Source organism: Uloborus diversus, chromosome 6, assembly GCF_026930045.1.
Source record: "Uloborus diversus isolate 005 chromosome 6, Udiv.v.3.1, whole genome shotgun sequence".
Classification (NCBI taxonomy): domain Eukaryota; kingdom Metazoa; phylum Arthropoda; class Arachnida; order Araneae; family Uloboridae; genus Uloborus; species Uloborus diversus.
The window spans coordinates 22,079,805-22,097,844 of NC_072736.1; the positions used below are offsets into that span (position 1 = coordinate 22,079,805).

Consider the following 18,040-nt stretch of genomic DNA (forward strand, 5'->3'; position numbering starts at 1 on the left):
TTAAATATTATCGAATAATTCAAAATTAAGACTCATTTTTTAAAATTCAAAGCCACAGATAAATATATTTCGTACATAAAATGATGTAGTGAAGAAAATTAAAATTTAAAAGTCCTTTTTAGGAGAATTAAAGTTGCTTTTGCTGCAACGCATGGTCGCTGCTCTGAACCCGCCTCTCAAGCGGAGGGATACCAATTGCGGGAAACTTTACTCTATGATCAACGTTCGTACTACCATAACATAGTAGACTTTCGTTGCGAGTGGTGTGTGTGTATTTATATTTTGTGTTTTTGTGGATGATCAAGTCTTGCGCGCTTTCTACAACGGACTGTCTACTTCCCGTGTTGTGATTCCTAACTTGTCTCTTGGATATGTTAGCTAGAAAGATTCCTGCTTTTAGCATGTTCTCGACGCCTTCAGTTACTCCTACCTCAGGTACTAGCAATTCTGAAATATTTTTCGATGCGAAATATTTAATTTCGCACTCTTATCCGTTGGATTCTTGGATGTGTTTACAGTGGGGGGAAATGGATTTATTGGTGATTCCTCAGTGTTCTAAATTCCACGTTTTGTCTTTTGCAGTTCGAGAAAAAGAAAGTTTTGAGAGAAGTTTCCGAGTGGGCCCTGTGCTTGGAAAAGGTGGATTTGGTACTGTTTACGCTGGAACTAGAATTAGAGATAATTTACCTGTAAGTATTAATTTAGTTTTCAGTTTTACACGTAGTAATTTTTTTTTTTTTTGTAAGTGTAAAGGAAGAAAATAGAATTCTTATTGCTGATGCAGTAATATTTATTACCAGTTTTAGTATAATAATTATTTATTTCGTTTAGTGTAGGCAGTAAGAAATAAAATAACTTTAATTATTAAGCTATTCAGCGGTAAAAACTCTAATTTTTTTTTCCTAAATGCATTTCTTGTGAATGTTATGTTATATGATCAAAAAACTCAAAATTCGTGTTTTTTGTATTTCAGGTTGCAATTAAACATGTACTGAAGCAGAAGGTTACAGAATGGGGACAGGTAAGTTTCATACCATTACTTCCTATTCTATGTACGAATTTTTCTACGCGACTGTTTTTCTTCCGTAGCGTGAAACTCTTGGGTTTTCCCGTTTCTCCTTTATTGATTGCATCTGGCTGGGCGTATATTTCGCTCCATTTTACTATGCTTGTTTTCAGGTCACCTTTATTGACCTTTTCTTACGCTCTTACGTAAAATTTGTATTTACTAAAGTTGCAATTTATTTTTTTATAAAATGTAAAGTTTTTTCGTCAAATTAATTTTCAATGTAAACTTGATTGATTACTAATGTGTAGGTATTTTTTCTTGAAATAATATTAAAGAAGCATTTTTAATTAAAATATTTAAATTTTTGGAAAAGTATATGATTTTCTGTGTTGGCCTTTAAAATCGTTATTGGAACAAAATTGATTTGATAGCGAAGATTTTTTTTACTTTTCACCACTGTTTTCTGTACAAATATTGTTGATAACTAAAAGATAATTATTATTTTTTGTTTATTTTAATAATTTTAAAATCATAGATTGTATAATATTTCCAAATATTATTTCTCCGAGCGCTAAAAAGACGTTATTGGAATAGAATAATTTTAAAAATATGACTTTCAGTACGAAGTTTTTTTTTTTTTTGCATGTGTAATTAATTTCTTGTATTTCTAATTTATTGTTCTTCCACAGTTGAATGGTCATAGAATACCCCTGGAGATTTGCCTTCTTAAAAAAGTGAGCCATGTCAAGGGTGTCGTCAAACTGTTGGATTACTTCGAACGCTCAGATTCTTATATCATGGTCATGGAAAGACCAGAAGCAGTGAAAGACCTCTTCGATTACATTACAGAAAAAGGTTTTTTGGAAGAGAAGTTATCGCGTGTTTTCTTCCACCAAGTTGTTGAATCAGTGATTGACTGTCATAAGTCAGGTGTTATTCATCGAGATATCAAAGATGAAAATATTCTTGTGGACTTAAAGAATTTAACACTCAGGCTAATAGACTTTGGTTCTGGTGCTTACACAAAGGATACCATGTACACAGACTACGATGGTAAGTTGATTTTTTTTTGTGCAAGTTTTATTGTTTAAATTTGATCGATTTTGCTTTTAGTTCTGCATTGTCCTCAAATTTATTTCTTCTAAAAACTTAATTGTAAGGAATTCTAAATTTTCATGTAAATGCTGTTACTTAATCCTAAGTTTTCCATCTATATCGGCAGTTAGGGATGTTGATTTTCTTTTATTTACACTAAATATGTACTATTTTATGCAGAACTACGACAGCAGAACCTATTAAATATAGTAAATAATTAAAGTTAGTGATTTTTTTTCCTGTATTGTTAAGATCAATCGCTTCATTTATTATTCTGTGTGATTTAGATATTTTATTTCAATAACTGAGTTAATGATAATCATTTGAGAACTGGAATTTCGTTCATTGAGTTGCAACTTATGTTTTAATAGGTAATTTTTAATGCAATTTTTTTTTGCCTCCCAACTGTTTGTTGATCATTTTCAATGCGGTTGCAAAGTGAAATAATTGGTGCATACCATGCTTCTAATTTTAAATGTCTGGCAGCAATTCAAATACGAATCAAAACTTTCACCCTAGCACAAGTTGGCGCCAGTTATTTTTAGATTCAAATCTTTTCTCATTTCATCCTGCTACCAGAACATGAAATCTAATAGCTTTTAATTATTCTAGTTTAATTACTTAAGTGCATAGTTTTATTGAATTGGACTTGTCATGATATACATATTTCAAATGTGTCTATATTTTTAGATCTTAATGGGTCGATACACCGTTTTTTTCGTTATGATACATTGTATCGCTGCCTTTTATGGGGGTAGCAACCGGTGTGCGCATGCGCTCGTCTTTGAAATGTCTGGTCGTTTGTAGCAGACAGGAGAATATTGGCACAATGCCAAGTTTTAGCGTCTGGCGCGAAAAGTCATCGATCGCTCTTTGGCGGGAGATATTCTTTTTCTTCTTAATTTTATTCTTCGTCTCTTTAATTATGCTTATCTGTTTTGAATTTTCCAAATGATTTGTCAATCGAATGAGTTTTTCTTCACATCAAGTGAAATATACACACAGAATGAAAATAAAGCGTTACATTTCTTTTGTTTACAAACATTTGTCTCTTCGAAAGAATTTTTGTTCATTAGTAATACAAATTTTCTTGGAAGCTGAGCCCAATTACGCTCTTAATTAATGCTTCACTTACATTAATTCTCAAGTGAATTAAATTCTGAATCGTATAATTAAACAAAAAAATGGGGGAAGGAAGAGGAGAAAAGATTTGCGGAAAATCGCTTGTTTATCAAGCGACCACTGAAGCATCAAAACACCTTGGCCATTCAACCCTTTCTTTTCCTATTCAGAATTAGAAGGAACCGCATTCCTTACAAGGTAAAGCAGTTCTTTCTCGTGCCACATTCCGAAGAACAGGATTTAGATGTTAAGCAACTTGGACAACTAGGTCACATGCTTGCGTTTCTCGAACTAGCCTCCAACATCAATCCTGTTCGTTTTATTATTGGTGTAGCCACAAAATAATTTACATTTATTTATACTAAATTAACAACTTTTGATTGTTGTTATTGTTCCCTGAAAGTTGAACAATGTTTCTAAACTTGATAGTGAAAGGTGTTTTTTTTTTCCTCCATTTCAAATGAGTCGTTTTATTGTTTAGTCTCTGTTTTCACGGAAAATCAAAACAATTATTCGCCAGATAAAGTTATTGTTTTCCATTGCACAGAAACTCTTAAAAATTCAAACTTAGGAAATGTTTTCCTCGTTTGTTTACTTCCGGACTCATACGTCACAAGGAAGAATTGTTTACTTTTTACGCCCTGATTGTTTCGTTTCTGAAGGCTGGTATCACTAAATTATTTAACCTAGCTTGACCTACTACCTATACATGACATTCTTCTTTCCCCTTTTTCTACCTTTCCGTGTTTTTTATAAACAAATAAATTTATACTGGATTGCAACGCTACTTTAGTACTTGACATGTGTGACATGTAAAAATTTATTTTTTTTCCTTTGTGCATTTCTCTTAAAAGACTAAAAAACAAAATACCTTATTTATTTTTTCTTTATGAATTTCATTACGTTCCAAAAACGGGGGGTGGGGGGGTAGTTAGGGAAATATTCAAGGTAAATCTTCATTTCTAAAATTGTTTACCTTTGCAGACAATGAAAATATATTTTTGCACATCACTCTTTTATTTGTTAGTTAAACAACACTGAATATTTCAATCATCTCTTTCAAAAAATAATAATTCTGGTATATGTTTCTTAAATTGACAATTTTGGAGACAATAAATTATAGCTCTAACAGAGTTCAAGTTTAATTTTATTTTTAATATATTGTTTACTTTTCCGAGTATCATCATATTTATGTATGGTTTTTTGCTCTTTTATAGGTACTAGGGTATACAGTCCACCTGAATGGATCAGATGTAATCGTTATAACGGAAATGCTGCCACAGTTTTGGTCTCTTGGAATTTTACTCTATGACATGGTTTTGTGGTGATATCCCCTTTGAAGATGATGAAGAAATTCTCCGAGCTGACATCAGATTCAAAGAATACCTTTCAAATGGTAAGTTCTCTTGCTGATTTTTTAAAAAATTTTGTGTTAATACTTTAAATAGATTACGCTTCCTCACGGATTAATTTAGAGTTTCTAAAAATTTAAGGGTAATGAACTGAGAAGAGTAACTTATAAATGTCTTGCATAAATTTTTAAATATTTTATTTTCTACAGTTAGTTGCAAAATAAGTTAAACAAATAAATGCATTTCTTCAACAGTCAAATATTTAAAATTATCTTTCTGGTAGTCATATTGAAGTCATTAATTTAAGTTGTTTTGTAAACAAAACCGTGCAATAAATAAGCAATTTAAAACATCTATATTTGCACCTTTAACTTTGACCCTGGTGTAAAGAAATGAAGTTTTAACATTTTGTTTGTGCATTGTTTAAGCATCTTGATATTTTATAGATAAATATCATCTTAGGAGTGCTAAGAGCACAAATACTTCAATCCATCCATTCAAGTTAACATCTTTTTTTTTTCTTTTAATTTCAGATGATAACATACATTAAAATTAAAATATATTTTGAATTAGAAATAAAGAAGTTAAAATAAAAGTTGGTTAGGGCTGTTATTTTCTTGTGTAATGCTGCTAAATTGTTGATGTTTGTTTTTCTTGCCATCTAAGGATGATTTTGTTTTGTTTTTTCCAGAATGTAAAGACCTTATCAGAAAATGCCTATCAGTCAGAGCCTCAGACAGACCCTCGCTAGAGGACATCCTAAAGCACCAGTGGATGACGATGCCCTTAGAGAATCTCCCATCCCCCTCCATCCCAGTACGCCATAACACCCGTTCCATGACATCTTCCCTTCTCGCACTCAACTCTTCAGCGAGCAGTGAGGAGAGCCTTTGACTTCAACCTGTGACTTAACTCTATTGTACCATATAAACAAATTATTGGTTCCTAAAGCTTGAGGGCACCAAAGCCATGGCGCCGCCTCCGGGCACTCAAATTGAGAGAAGTTGATGCTGCCTAGTACTGCCGGGTTCCCACTGAACCATTGGACATTTTTTAATTTATTTATTTATTGACTTCCTAATGCATTCTCAAAGTGTACTTAGACTTGCCAAAATGCCTGACATGGTCCAAAATGTGGAAGTGTCGCTGAGAATACTTTTTACTAGAAACTGGAGGTTTCTGTCCTGAGATTGACTTATTCCTGTCATTCAGCCTCACCCTATTGTAGGGAATTTGCTTTTTTTTTTCTTCTCCTTTTAAAACGTTTAAGGTATTTAGTTTTCTATAAAATTAATATCAATTTTTTAAAACTCAGTTTACAACTAGATTATTGCACTTAATTTCTTTCAGCAAGTTGTTAGTAATCTTTATTAAAAAATTATAGTAAACGATCAAACTTTTTCTTTTAAATTAGTTAATAACAGTTAAAGCTGTTCTTACAGCATATTTCCTAGAAAACTTCAAAATTGATGAATCATATCTAATTAGGACATTAAATAATTCATATCTTTGTAGAGACATTTTCAGTTATACTTATTTATTTTTATTGATTATTTATTCAAGGTAAAAGTTCCTGATTTTTCCCTTATGAGGCAGAATAACATCCTATCTATGTTCATTGTTCTGTACAATGTTCTATTTATTATGATCAAGTGCAGTTAGTTTATGGACAACATTCCACTGATTTGTATTTTTTTAGCATTTCTGTTATTTAAGAAATCCTGTCTTGTTTGCTGCCAACTCTTGAAGAAAAAAAGATCTTTTTGTGAATCGCTAGTAATTTTGATTGTTTTTTCCAAATTTCTCTTTTAAAAAAAATTAATCGATGGAAATTTTTTATAGGTATTAAAATGAAAATGAGTTTTTTAAAAAATATTTATTGGAGCTTATTCTAGCATGAATCAATTTGATACTTTTCTAAACTTGAACAAAGTTTCAAACTTTTTACTTGACAAAGTAAAAGTTTTGAAACAATCCTTTTTGAAATATATATATAAAAGATCTTATTTATATATAAAGTAATTATTTTACTTTTGTTATTAAAGTAAAATTTTTGCCTTAATATATATATATATATAGATAGATTGATTAGTTAGATATGAGTATATCTACACTCAGGAACAGGAGTTGGCATGCATTGTTTTATTTAAAGTGGAGAGGCTAGTTAATTAAAACCTTAGATGCAATACTCATTGTTTTGTAGTCGACATTAATGTACATATGCATATGACGAGTTTTAAGTGGGAACCCATTGGGGAGAGATGCATTGAAATCACCACTGCCTACCATCAATGACCGTGTAGTCCAAAGACCAATGCACCGGGACTATTTATTTGGACCAGTCATGTGATTATCCTGTTCATCAACACTTCACATTATTTATTATTTGTATATATGTATATAGGCTGCATGAGCTGCAAAAGTTCCTGTCAAACATTTTGTATATTTGCAATCGAGATCTTTTATTTATTTTGCAATGCTCATTCGCTATCAGAAGCAGCTCATTGGCCAATCAGATGCGCAAGTCATTTGCAGAGTTGTCAGTACCAATGGTTGTTTGTTGAGTCCTTGTGCCTTTATTGGGCCTCTTGTCAGCAATGCTTCTGTGAGAGCATTTTGTAAATATGTATATATATATTAACCAGAGGTATTTTTCTATACAGGGAAATTCCAAAATAAACTAGATGTAAAAATATATATATTTGTCATCACTTCTTGTTTCTACACATGCAACACTATCAGTTTTTAGTAACATATTTAAAAACGAACTTTACGAGTAATATATTTTGATAAGTAAGTTTGATGTGAAAGCAGTTTCAAAGAAAAGACAGTGAAGCACCGTTTATACGTTTTTGAAGGGTCTGTATGAAAAAAGCGTACAAACGAAAAAACGTTTAATAGGTATAGGTTAATGTGTATTAGACTTTGCAGGGACCAGTTTTAAAAATGTATAATTGATCAAAACGTATAAAAGAGAAACCTATAAACGGTGCTTCACTGTATGTTTATTTTTAGAATTTTTTCCACTTTGACATCATACAAATAAAAAAACTATTAATATAAAAGTATAGAATTTTACAGTTCCAATTTCATAGTTAATAAGTGAGTTAGAATTGTTTTAGTAAGCTTTTACCATGGATGAAAAAAAAAAAATTAGTTATTGATTAGTTTTTGATATGAACATTTAATTTTTTAAGGTTTGATAAGAACAAAAAAAGAAAGATGGTCTTTGATTCATACTTAAATTAAAAACATTGTGAATGGATGATTCTATGATAGGAAATGAAAAAAATATTTTTTTCTTAATACACGATATTTTCAAGTAGCAAAAATGAAGATGGAAATAAACAGCAACTATGCCTTTAATTGTGTGAAAAATCTTGGATTTACAAAGTGAAGAAACAGTGCAATACACAAAGAGTTTTTTTTTTTTTTAACTGTAGGGTTACAAAAAAATAAATAAATTAAAGAAATACAAGCAATACACAAAGAGGTTTTTTTTTAAATTTTATGATTAAAAAAAGTTAATAAATAACTACTTTTGATATGACTGAAGATTTAAAAGTTAAAAAAAAAAAACATTTGGACAAGATTAATTTAGTCATATTTAATTTTTGTGATTGATAATACTAACACATTTTTTAAAATTTAATTTATTATTATTTTTTCCAGCAGGTAATGATTTAAAGGTAGATTGAGAAAATTTTGAACTTCCTGCATAATATTTTATAAATGGGTAAATTTTTTTAGCAAGCTTTATCCAATGTAAAATTTTTCTGATTAGTTTTGGTTATGAACATTTAACACATTAAGCTTTGAAAAGAAAAGAAAAAAGATTGTCAAGAGAATGTATAATAGAAAATGAAAATTTCTACAGTTTCAAGTAGCAGGAATGAAGACATTGAAGAGTAAAATATACACCAACTATGCCATTTATTAAGTGAAATCTTGGATTTACAATATTAAGAAATACTACAAGTACACTAAGAGTTTTTTTAACATTATATAATTGTGGGACAATTTTTTTTTTTTTTTTTTTTTTTTTCAGAAATAACTACATTTGTTGAAGTTGAATGAACAGAAGATGATCCTAGTCAAACATTATTACAGGAAACAATTTATTGATAATTTTATAATAATCCACACAGAACTTAATTTCAATAGTTTCTACTTAAGTGGTAATAAAATTTTTATAATAAAAGATTCCTCTTGCTTAACGACAAATAATAATAACAATTAAGAAAAGCTACGAAAAAGCATAAGATTTTTGAATTTAAAATTTGAACAAATTCAAACTTCATATTGCTAGAGATAAAGCATAATTTTATGTGTATTTCCAATTGACTAAGATCAAAAGAAAGAAGTATTAAATTCAGTTAAATCTTTCAGAGGATGAAAAAAATCCATAATAAAATAATGCTTATAACCAAGCCATAGATGAAAAAATTCAGCAATTTTTATGCCAAGTTTTAATGTATAAAGTTTTTTTTAGCAATATTAAATTTTAATTGTAATTGCATAATGTTTGAGATAATTGTAAAATTTTACTTGGGAACACTAACAAAGTTCAATAAAATTAATTAATTTTTAAAAATACCAGAATGCTCTGAAATGTATATTGAACGAGAAATAAAATAGTACCTTGTCAATCACACATATAAAAACTATTCAAGCAAGTGCTGCATGATGCCTTTTAAAATTAAGGAAAATAGCAGACGAAAAAAGCTTCCATAGAGAAAATAGAAGATACAAGATGATGATGAAAAACAAGTGTCTAATTTTTGATTTCAGATGCTTTGGAACAAGTTTTTAATTTTTTCTTTCTGACTGGGCAATACAGTATCAGAATAGTTAACGGATTGGTTACATTTCGCATTCGAAATACATTTAATTCAATAGAATTTGGCGAAGTTACAGAGAAATTGACTTGTAAATATTCTCGTTGATGGAATACTTAGGAGTACATTTACTTCAAAAATCACTTGCTTTAAGAACTGCGATCTGCAGCTGTGCTTTTTAATAACCCACAAATCTGTACCCTAGAGCCATATTGATGAATGCTCGAAAATAGCGATTTTCCGTTTATTAGTGCATTGTATGTAGACAGCCTATTCCGCATCGAGCCATGCACCAGAAAAAAGTTTTTCCTCTCTTCTGTAAAATACTGCCATAATCTGACTTACGTCCGTCTGGTTTTGAGGTACCGAAATTGGTCATGAAGGTAAATACCCTTTCTGTAAATACATTAGCCTCGGGCAAACATAATACAGTGAAACCTGTGTAAGTTGACCACCTGCGGTGCACTACTTTAGTGGTCAACTTTACAGGTTTTACTGTATGCTAAATAATTATGCATGATTTGATTTGCTGATATAAAAATGCTTAAACAGCTGTACAGAGTGACGTTTGGTTGAAGCATTCAGTTTTCCGTACTGTCGCATCAGAAAACAGACATTTCACCATGTGCTGGGACAGGATATCTGAAAACAGAACGTATTGTCACCTCAGGAATAATTTAAGTCTGTGGGAATCCAAATGTAGTTTATAATGCTAAATCAAGTGTTGGGGCGAAATCTTTTTTTTTTTTTTCAAACAATGCAAATTACTCCATGAAAGAGTTTGATAAACAAATCTTAAGTATCCCAATTTTCAGTACTACTGCCATTGATACTGAGACTGTGGCTAGTATCAGCAGGGAGAGGGGGGGGGACCTAAGAGGGGTGAAATTTATGTAGGGCATAAGGGTAAACAATATAGAGGGGGTCCGTAAAAGTCATTTATGCCGACGGGGCCTGAAAATTTCTGTGCACGCCCCTGAGTATCGAGAAAAGAACATTTGATCTCAAAAATCGAAATTTAGACAATATTTGGTAATGTTGTAGGAAAGGGGATTAAAAGTCCTATCTTTGTGATATTATGGGATCAACAGATTCTTCCGGAAGTTTTTCAAAATTGAACTTTTTAATGCGCAATTTTACGCTATCTTTTTAGACATTAGGCGAGAAGGTGGTGTTTTGGGATAGATTTCGAAAAACTTTCGAAGTAAAAATCTTAAAGCACAATTTCACAGGGTTTGTACGCTCCTTCAAAAACTCCTCCAATACTCCTTCATTTAGGAAATTTTTTGAAAGCGCCCTTCAAACTCCTTATTTTAGTTCTATCTCCTTCAAAACTCCTTTTTAGTTCAAGGCTACTTAATTTTCCTCTATGATATTAACATAAAATACTTCGATCCACAACTTAACATTTTCACAAGGGCAAAGGTAAGGATGATTTTGATTTAGTAATTTTCGTATATTTATATTTTTCATAAAGATGTGATTTACAAATTAATCACAGAGGTCATAAAAGTTTAAGGTGAAAATATTAGATGACTAAGACATTTCAGAAGTGAAGGTAAAACATGCTTAAATGGTGCTTGGTTATTTTTTCAAGTTTTATGATTATTGCTTTTCCCTCCACCAAACTCTCAGCAGCAAAAGTCAGTTTTGTTTAATTTTTTTTAAATATTTAAAGATGCATAAGTAGAAGTACTATATTAAGTGATTGTGTTAAAAATTAATTGTTTAGTGAATTGCAGTTACGATATTGTAAAAAAGGGTCATCCACATCCACAAATGATGTTAAGTCTTGAGGGGGAGACGGGTTCATGAAATTGTGACAAGGGGAACAGAGAGAGTGACAAAAAGTGACATCACTTAGTTATCATAATAACGTGACATGTGACAAGAGAAGTAGTAAGGTGAAGTGTGACACTTTGTGACAAAGGGGGAAGGGAGTCAAACATGTTGAAAACACAAAGTAACATCACTTAAGGTTAGCCCTTTAGTACTCCTTCAAAATCTAATTTTATTCCTTCAAAACTCCTCCAAACTCCTTCATTTATTTCTGAAATTGAGTACGAACCCTGATTTCAGGCTAACCTAAAATTTGCATTTTTTAGCGACAAATAAAATTATTCCAAAGTTTCTAACCTTGATATGTAATAATGCCCAGATTAGTAAACGAAAGTACTACATAAAAGTAAATTCATTTTAAATTTTGTAACGGCGTTATTTTTATCAATTTTTTTAGTGTCAAATTGGAAAGGTGTGAAAAAAAAAAAGCACTTAAGTCTCATGGAACCCCTGAAAGAGCTCTTTGGAACCCTGGGGTTCCGTGGAACAGAATTTATGAAATTCCGCTTTATTGCTTAATAAACGTGATTTATAAAAATGAGAGGAATCTTTGATTTGTGTGCTGTATCGGTCGATGATCTTTTCATCCAGTATCATTCCTGAATGTTGTTTCTGCGGAAGAGCATAACATACAATACAGAAAACATACGTACAGAGATTAAAATTAAATGAATTGTTTATTGATATTTTTATCAATGAATAACCTCTCCCCCCCCCTCTTCCTTTTTTTTTTTTGAAGAATTACTTTATGTTTAATAAATACAGCAAATGACTTTCTTGTGTGCTGTATCAGTCAAAGATCTTTTCATTCAGAATCATTCCTGAATGTTTGTTTCTGTGGAGGAGCGTAGCATACAATACAGAAACATATGTAAAGGAATTAAAATTAAAAGGAATTGTTTTATTGATATTTTTATCATGAATAACCGCTCCCACCCCTCTCTTCCTTTTTTTTTTTTTGAAGAATTACTTTATGTTTAATAAATACAGCAAAATACAGCAAATGATTTTCTTGTGTGCTGTATCAGTCAAAGATCTTTTCATTCAGAATCATTCCTGAATGTTGTTTCTGTGGAAGAGCGTAGCATATAATACAGAAAACGTAACAGGGATAAAAATTAAAATGATTTTTTTTTTTTTTGTTGTTGAAGGAATTGCTTCATGTAAATAAATACAACAAAGGATTTGATAGGTTTGTGTGCTGTATCAGTCAAAGACCTTTTCGTACAGTATCATTTCTAAATGTTGTTTCTGTGGAAGAGCATAGCATATAATCCAGAAAACATATGTACAGGAATTAAAATTAAAATGAATTGTTTATTGATATTTTTATCAATGAATAGCCTCTCCCCCCCCCTTCCCTTCCCCTTTTTTTAAAGAATTACCTTCAGCAAATGATTTTCTTGTGTGCTGTATCAGTCAAAGATCTTTTCATTCAGAATCATTCCTGAATGTTGTTTCTGTGGAAGAGCGTAGCATATAATACAGAAAACATATGTAAAGGGATAAAAATTAAAATGAATTTTTTCGTTGAAGAATTGCTTCATGTTAAATAAATACAACAAAGTATTTGACAGGCTTGTGTGCTGTATCAGTCAAATATCTTTTCGTACAGTATCATTTCTAAATGTTGTTTCTGTGGAAGAGCATAGCATATAATCCAGAAAACATATATACAAGAATTAAAATTAAAATGAACTGTTTATTTATAAAAAAAAAATTGTAAATGAATAACTTCTTTTTTTTTTCTCTTTTTTTTTTCTCTTGAAGAACTGATTCGTGTCAAATAAATACAACAAACGATTTGATAGACTTGTGTGATGTATCAGTCAAAGATCTTTTCGTACAGTATCATTTCTAAATGTTGTTTCTGTGAAGAGCATAGCATATCATACAGAAAACATATGTACAAGGATTAAAATTAAAATGAATTGTTTATTTATTCCAATTTTTGTAAATAAATAATCTCTTTTTTCTTTTTTTTTCTTTAAGAATTGCTTCATGTTAAATAAATACAATAAAGAATTTGATAAAGACTTGTGAACTGTGTCAGTGTCCCCCCCCCCCCTCCACCCTCGAAAGCATATAACGATAAAAACATACAGGGATTCAAACATATATATGTGTGTGTGTGATAACAAATTGATTATTTATCGATTTTTATTTTTGTCGACAATCTCAACCTTTATTCATATAAGGTAAATGTAATATATAAAAATTCGAAAATTACTTTTAAATTACATCAATGAGGGATTTTTTTTCCTACACATTCATTCTCGAATGCTGTATCACAGAATATGAGCATTTCCACTGCAGGAAACATGGTATACAGAGAATAATAATACATAAAAAAAAAAAAAATACAATTTCATCAATCAGCATTAATACTGAATAGCAGTTGCTGTTAAATCAGTTTATAAATCTTTACTAATAATAAAGCTGAAAGTCTCTCTGTCAGGATCTCTCTGACGCTCATAGCGCCTAGATCGTTCGGCCGATTTTCGTGAAATTGGCACATAGTTGCTTTGTAGCATAGGGGGTGTGCACCTCGAAGCGATTTTTCGAAAATTTGATGTGGTTCTTTTTCTATTCCAATTTTAGGAACAGAATTATCATAAGATGGACGAGTAAATTACGAAATAATCATAACGAGGAACCGAACATGGGCACAAGCCAATGGCGAGATACGAAATTATCATAACGTGGAACCGTAACATAGGTACAAGCCAATTGGCGAGAACATTCACCATACATTATTTGTAAATATACAGGCAAACCAAAAGACCTTTTAATATTTCTATTACGGGCAAAGCCGTGCGGGTACCAGTAGTATTAACTAAAGCATGATTTGGTGCAACGAGAGCAGACGAGTGCTAATAAGCACGAAACTGCAGTCCTCGGCTGGAAATGACTGGGCTGGCGGTGTATTTCATGTATTTCTGCTTCAGCCCTAGCTAATGGGCGGTAATTTACTGAATATACCATACCATGCCTTGCCTTCAATCTTCGAGTTGAACCGAACCATTCCTTCGGTCACTCGTCTGGTCTGTGTTAATTCTACATTAGCTACCAGTTTGTTTGGCACTCTTGCCTTCCTTAAGAGGTTTTCCATCTCCAGCTCAGTCACTTTCCTATGCCGGGCTGTTGAGTGCTAATAAGCACGAAACTGCAGTCCTCGGCTGGAAATGAATGGGCTGGCGGTGCATTTCATGCACATTGCTACATGCGTTATACATCGCTCTTAGTTTCAAGCATCACAACAAACAAATTAAAAATCATATTTTGTTATTTTTCTATACGGTCTACATTGTGGGGCAACCTCGAGACGGGAACTTATTTTCCCAGGGACTGATGACTGAAAAGGCCCAGGAAGCTGGAGCCTCCTACAAAACTAGTATGTTGTGGCCATCACGAAACTTTCTTCTATATCTTTCTTATAATTCTGATCCCTCCCCATGCTTGACGAGGAAGCAATATTCCCAACAAAAAAAAAATTACACATGCAAAAACTTGACGACTATCCCAATGTCTGAATTATTGCAAAAGCAAAGCAAAGAGCGAAAATTGAAAGTTATTTTAAAAGCCTTGCTTGAATTAATTACAAATATTTTATTTGTTAACAAACATAAGATGGCAACAGTTAAAAATTTCAAATCATTGAGATAATATTTCCTATCATTTCCATACAATTAAAATCACGAGAAATACGCAGACGACAATCTATTACGATTTATCTTTCTTATTGTTGCATTAATAAAAATATTTTTATTCGCAAAAAAAAAAAAAAAAAAAAATCAACACCTCTTGGAGCGATCGGCGTCAAAATTGAACCAAAGCCTGTTTACATATGGATTCACATATATTCCAAATTTCAACCAGAACGTAGCATTACTTCTTGAGATAGGGCACTCAAAATGGAAAAAAAGAACGTGTGATTGCGCTACCCTCTTTTTAGCTGTTGACACAAAAATAAAATCAGTTCTTATACCCACTAAGGGCTACTTGCCGATAAATTTTTCTTTCATTCCGTTCATTATTTCTTGAGATACAGCAGTCACAATTGACGACAAAAAACGTTCTATAGCTCAACCCCCGTTTGAGTTATTGACACCAAAATTGAATCAGCACCTGTTCCTGTTAATACCAACATATGGACCAAATTTTGTTTGATTCCGCCAGTAACTTCCTGAGGAATAGCAAGCACGCGTAACTCGAAAAACGTCCCATTGCTCCACCCCCCTTGGGAGGAATTCGCGCCAAAAACTAATGGGCACAAGTTCACATAGGGGCACATATGTGTACTAAATTTCGATCGATTTCATGCGGTAGTTTTTGTTGTAGAGCGGCCACAAAAAACTGGTCACACACAGACGTGACACACATACATACACACACACACATACATACATATACACACACACACACACACACAGACAGACAGACATTTTCCAAAAATGGTCGAAATGGACTCAGCACACCTCAAAACGTTCGAATCCGTCAAAATTCGAAATTCGAAAATTTGCACGAATCCAATACTTTCTTCTATATATTAGATATAGAAGAAAGTAAAAAGAGATATTTTAGTGATTAGAATTTCGGGTAAATTCCCTATAGTCAAATGATCACGATCGAAAAACGAAACTTTTTCATAAACGATTATGAAAATTGTATGTGTCTGATCTTTTTTGAAACATGTGTATATCATTTTATAGTTCATTTTTAAATTTTTCTTTCCTGAAAAAATCTGGTAAAACGTTCCCGATTTTTCTCTGAAGTATCTAAATTTTTACCTGCTACCATTGATGTATTGTCTCTTACGAAGAGAGAAAATAAATTTAGGCCTATTTAAAACTTGATTTAAACTTAAAATACGTATTTTATTAACTTCAGAGAAGTAATTCTCATCATATAATAGCGAATTCACTGATCGAGTAACGCTCCTTACGTCATCCACAATGAAACTCGCACCACGGCATGATAATTCATAATATATTTTTTGGTTATGCTTGAAATGCTTTATTTTGACAAGGCTGAACTGGATCTGGTATCTTAACTGAATTAATGGTAAGACTAATTTTAGTAGAATGAAGAAACGAAGCGAGGTCAACAATTAATGCTATCTACTGGAGTTTAGAGTACATACACTGGAGTTAGGGTTAATATTTCAACTACCAAAATATCACTAAACAGGCAATTGCTTCGTTCAAATGAAGAAGTAGTTTTCTCCCGTCATATCTTGACGGGCAATATTCTGGTAAAAAAAATAATTAATAATAATAACAATGAGAAGAAGAAGAAGGGGGGGGGGGGGATAAATTATGATTGAGAAAAACTCTTTTTCTGTAATTTTTCTTTCTTTATTCTATCTTTTTTTTTTTTTTTTTTTTGAGCAAATTTGTCAGAAGTTTACTGTTTAAAATTATTGCGCAGTTGTCAATTGAAGTGACATTAAAATATTAAATTTACTTTAAATCGCTAGAGAGAGAGGGGATAATCACAGCGCCTTAGCAACGGTTTCCAGAGCACACCAATGACGTAGGAAATTCTGTTACGTCATCACTGTGCGGTCCAATAACCAAAGACTTGCGTCATGGAAGTGAAATGAATGTTGTAGATCAGTGAAAAGTGCGTAGTTTGAAAAATCCCTATTAATTTATAAGAATTGTGTGGAAAGCGAAAGAAATTTGATCATTAAATCATTAACGTTTGACTTCGAAGAAAATCGATTGAAAGCTCGTGTAGCAGGGGTTTTTTTTTTTTTTCTTTCTTAATTTCTTGGAAGATTGTTATTGTTTACGTTATGTTTTGACTACTGACAGATAATACTGGAACTTTTTTTTAAAATCTTTGAATATTTTATTTATGGGAAGTATCACAATGTCACCCCGTGTTGCTTGGTACATTTCGATTGTGATACATCCTGAAGCGATTTACTTTTTATTGATTGTTTGTTTCTGCTTTTTAATCTGTTGAGTTACATTTAAAAAAGCGCAGACGATTTTTTCCAAGAAATTTACAGTATCGTTATTTGTTTTAAACCTCTCTTTTTAGCCTTTTTCGCAGTTTTAATGAGTAGATTTACCACTTTAAGAAGATAATATCAATCTCTATACGAAGGAAACCCGGAGGTCAGTCCCTTTACTCATTTCCTCTTTCACCTTCTATTTCATAAAATATGAGTTAAATTAAAATACTATAAGCATGAAAAGTCGTTCTCCTTGAAAAGTTCACTGAGCGCCAATGTAAATAAACATAAATTTACAAATAGGCGGACAGGTTCGAAGAAAAGCGAACAAAAAAAAAAGGTTTGAGGGCGCACCAGCCGATGGGCCGCTTTCCAGTCCGCCCTTGGTATATATGCATGGAACAAACTGAAAAAAAAAACTTTCTGTTTAAAAAATTTCACAATTTATAATAAATAAAAGTTTTAAAATTTTTTTTACTAAAATACTGTCAAAAAGGTTAACAATTTACAAAAATCATGTCCTATTCAAAATTAATGGATGAATGATGATTTGATCACTTCGTACAATTTTATTTTTCACTTTGTCCTATGCAAAAAAGAAACATTTTCACCTCTTCCTGAAGGAAAAATTTACTGCCAAAAACAAAAAATAATATTTCAATGCCAGTTTTATGAAAATAATAATTATAATAAATACATTGTTCTTTCTTTCTGTACTGTAATTTCAAGAAAAGATCAATTTGTTCATTTAAAAAAAAAAGAACCTGCAGATAAGCAGAGCTTTTTCACTTTATTCATATTTCCCTATAGCTGTTCAGAA

General features: G+C 31.6%; 1 protein-coding gene across 1 annotated transcript; it reads left to right on the top strand.

Annotated features, from left to right (window-relative positions):
- Window positions 1-234: 234 nt before the first annotated feature.
- LOC129223773 (serine/threonine-protein kinase pim-3-like) lies at window positions 235-7,275 on the top strand. The gene is given in 8 exon segments (XM_054858132.1): window positions 235-435; window positions 583-689; window positions 974-1,021; window positions 1,699-2,062; window positions 4,444-4,511; window positions 4,513-4,545; window positions 4,547-4,622; window positions 5,270-7,275. Coding segments are annotated over 8 exon segments (963 nt in total). The 5' UTR covers window positions 235-371; the 3' UTR covers window positions 5,473-7,275.
- The last annotated feature ends 10,765 nt before the right edge of the window (window positions 7,276-18,040 follow it).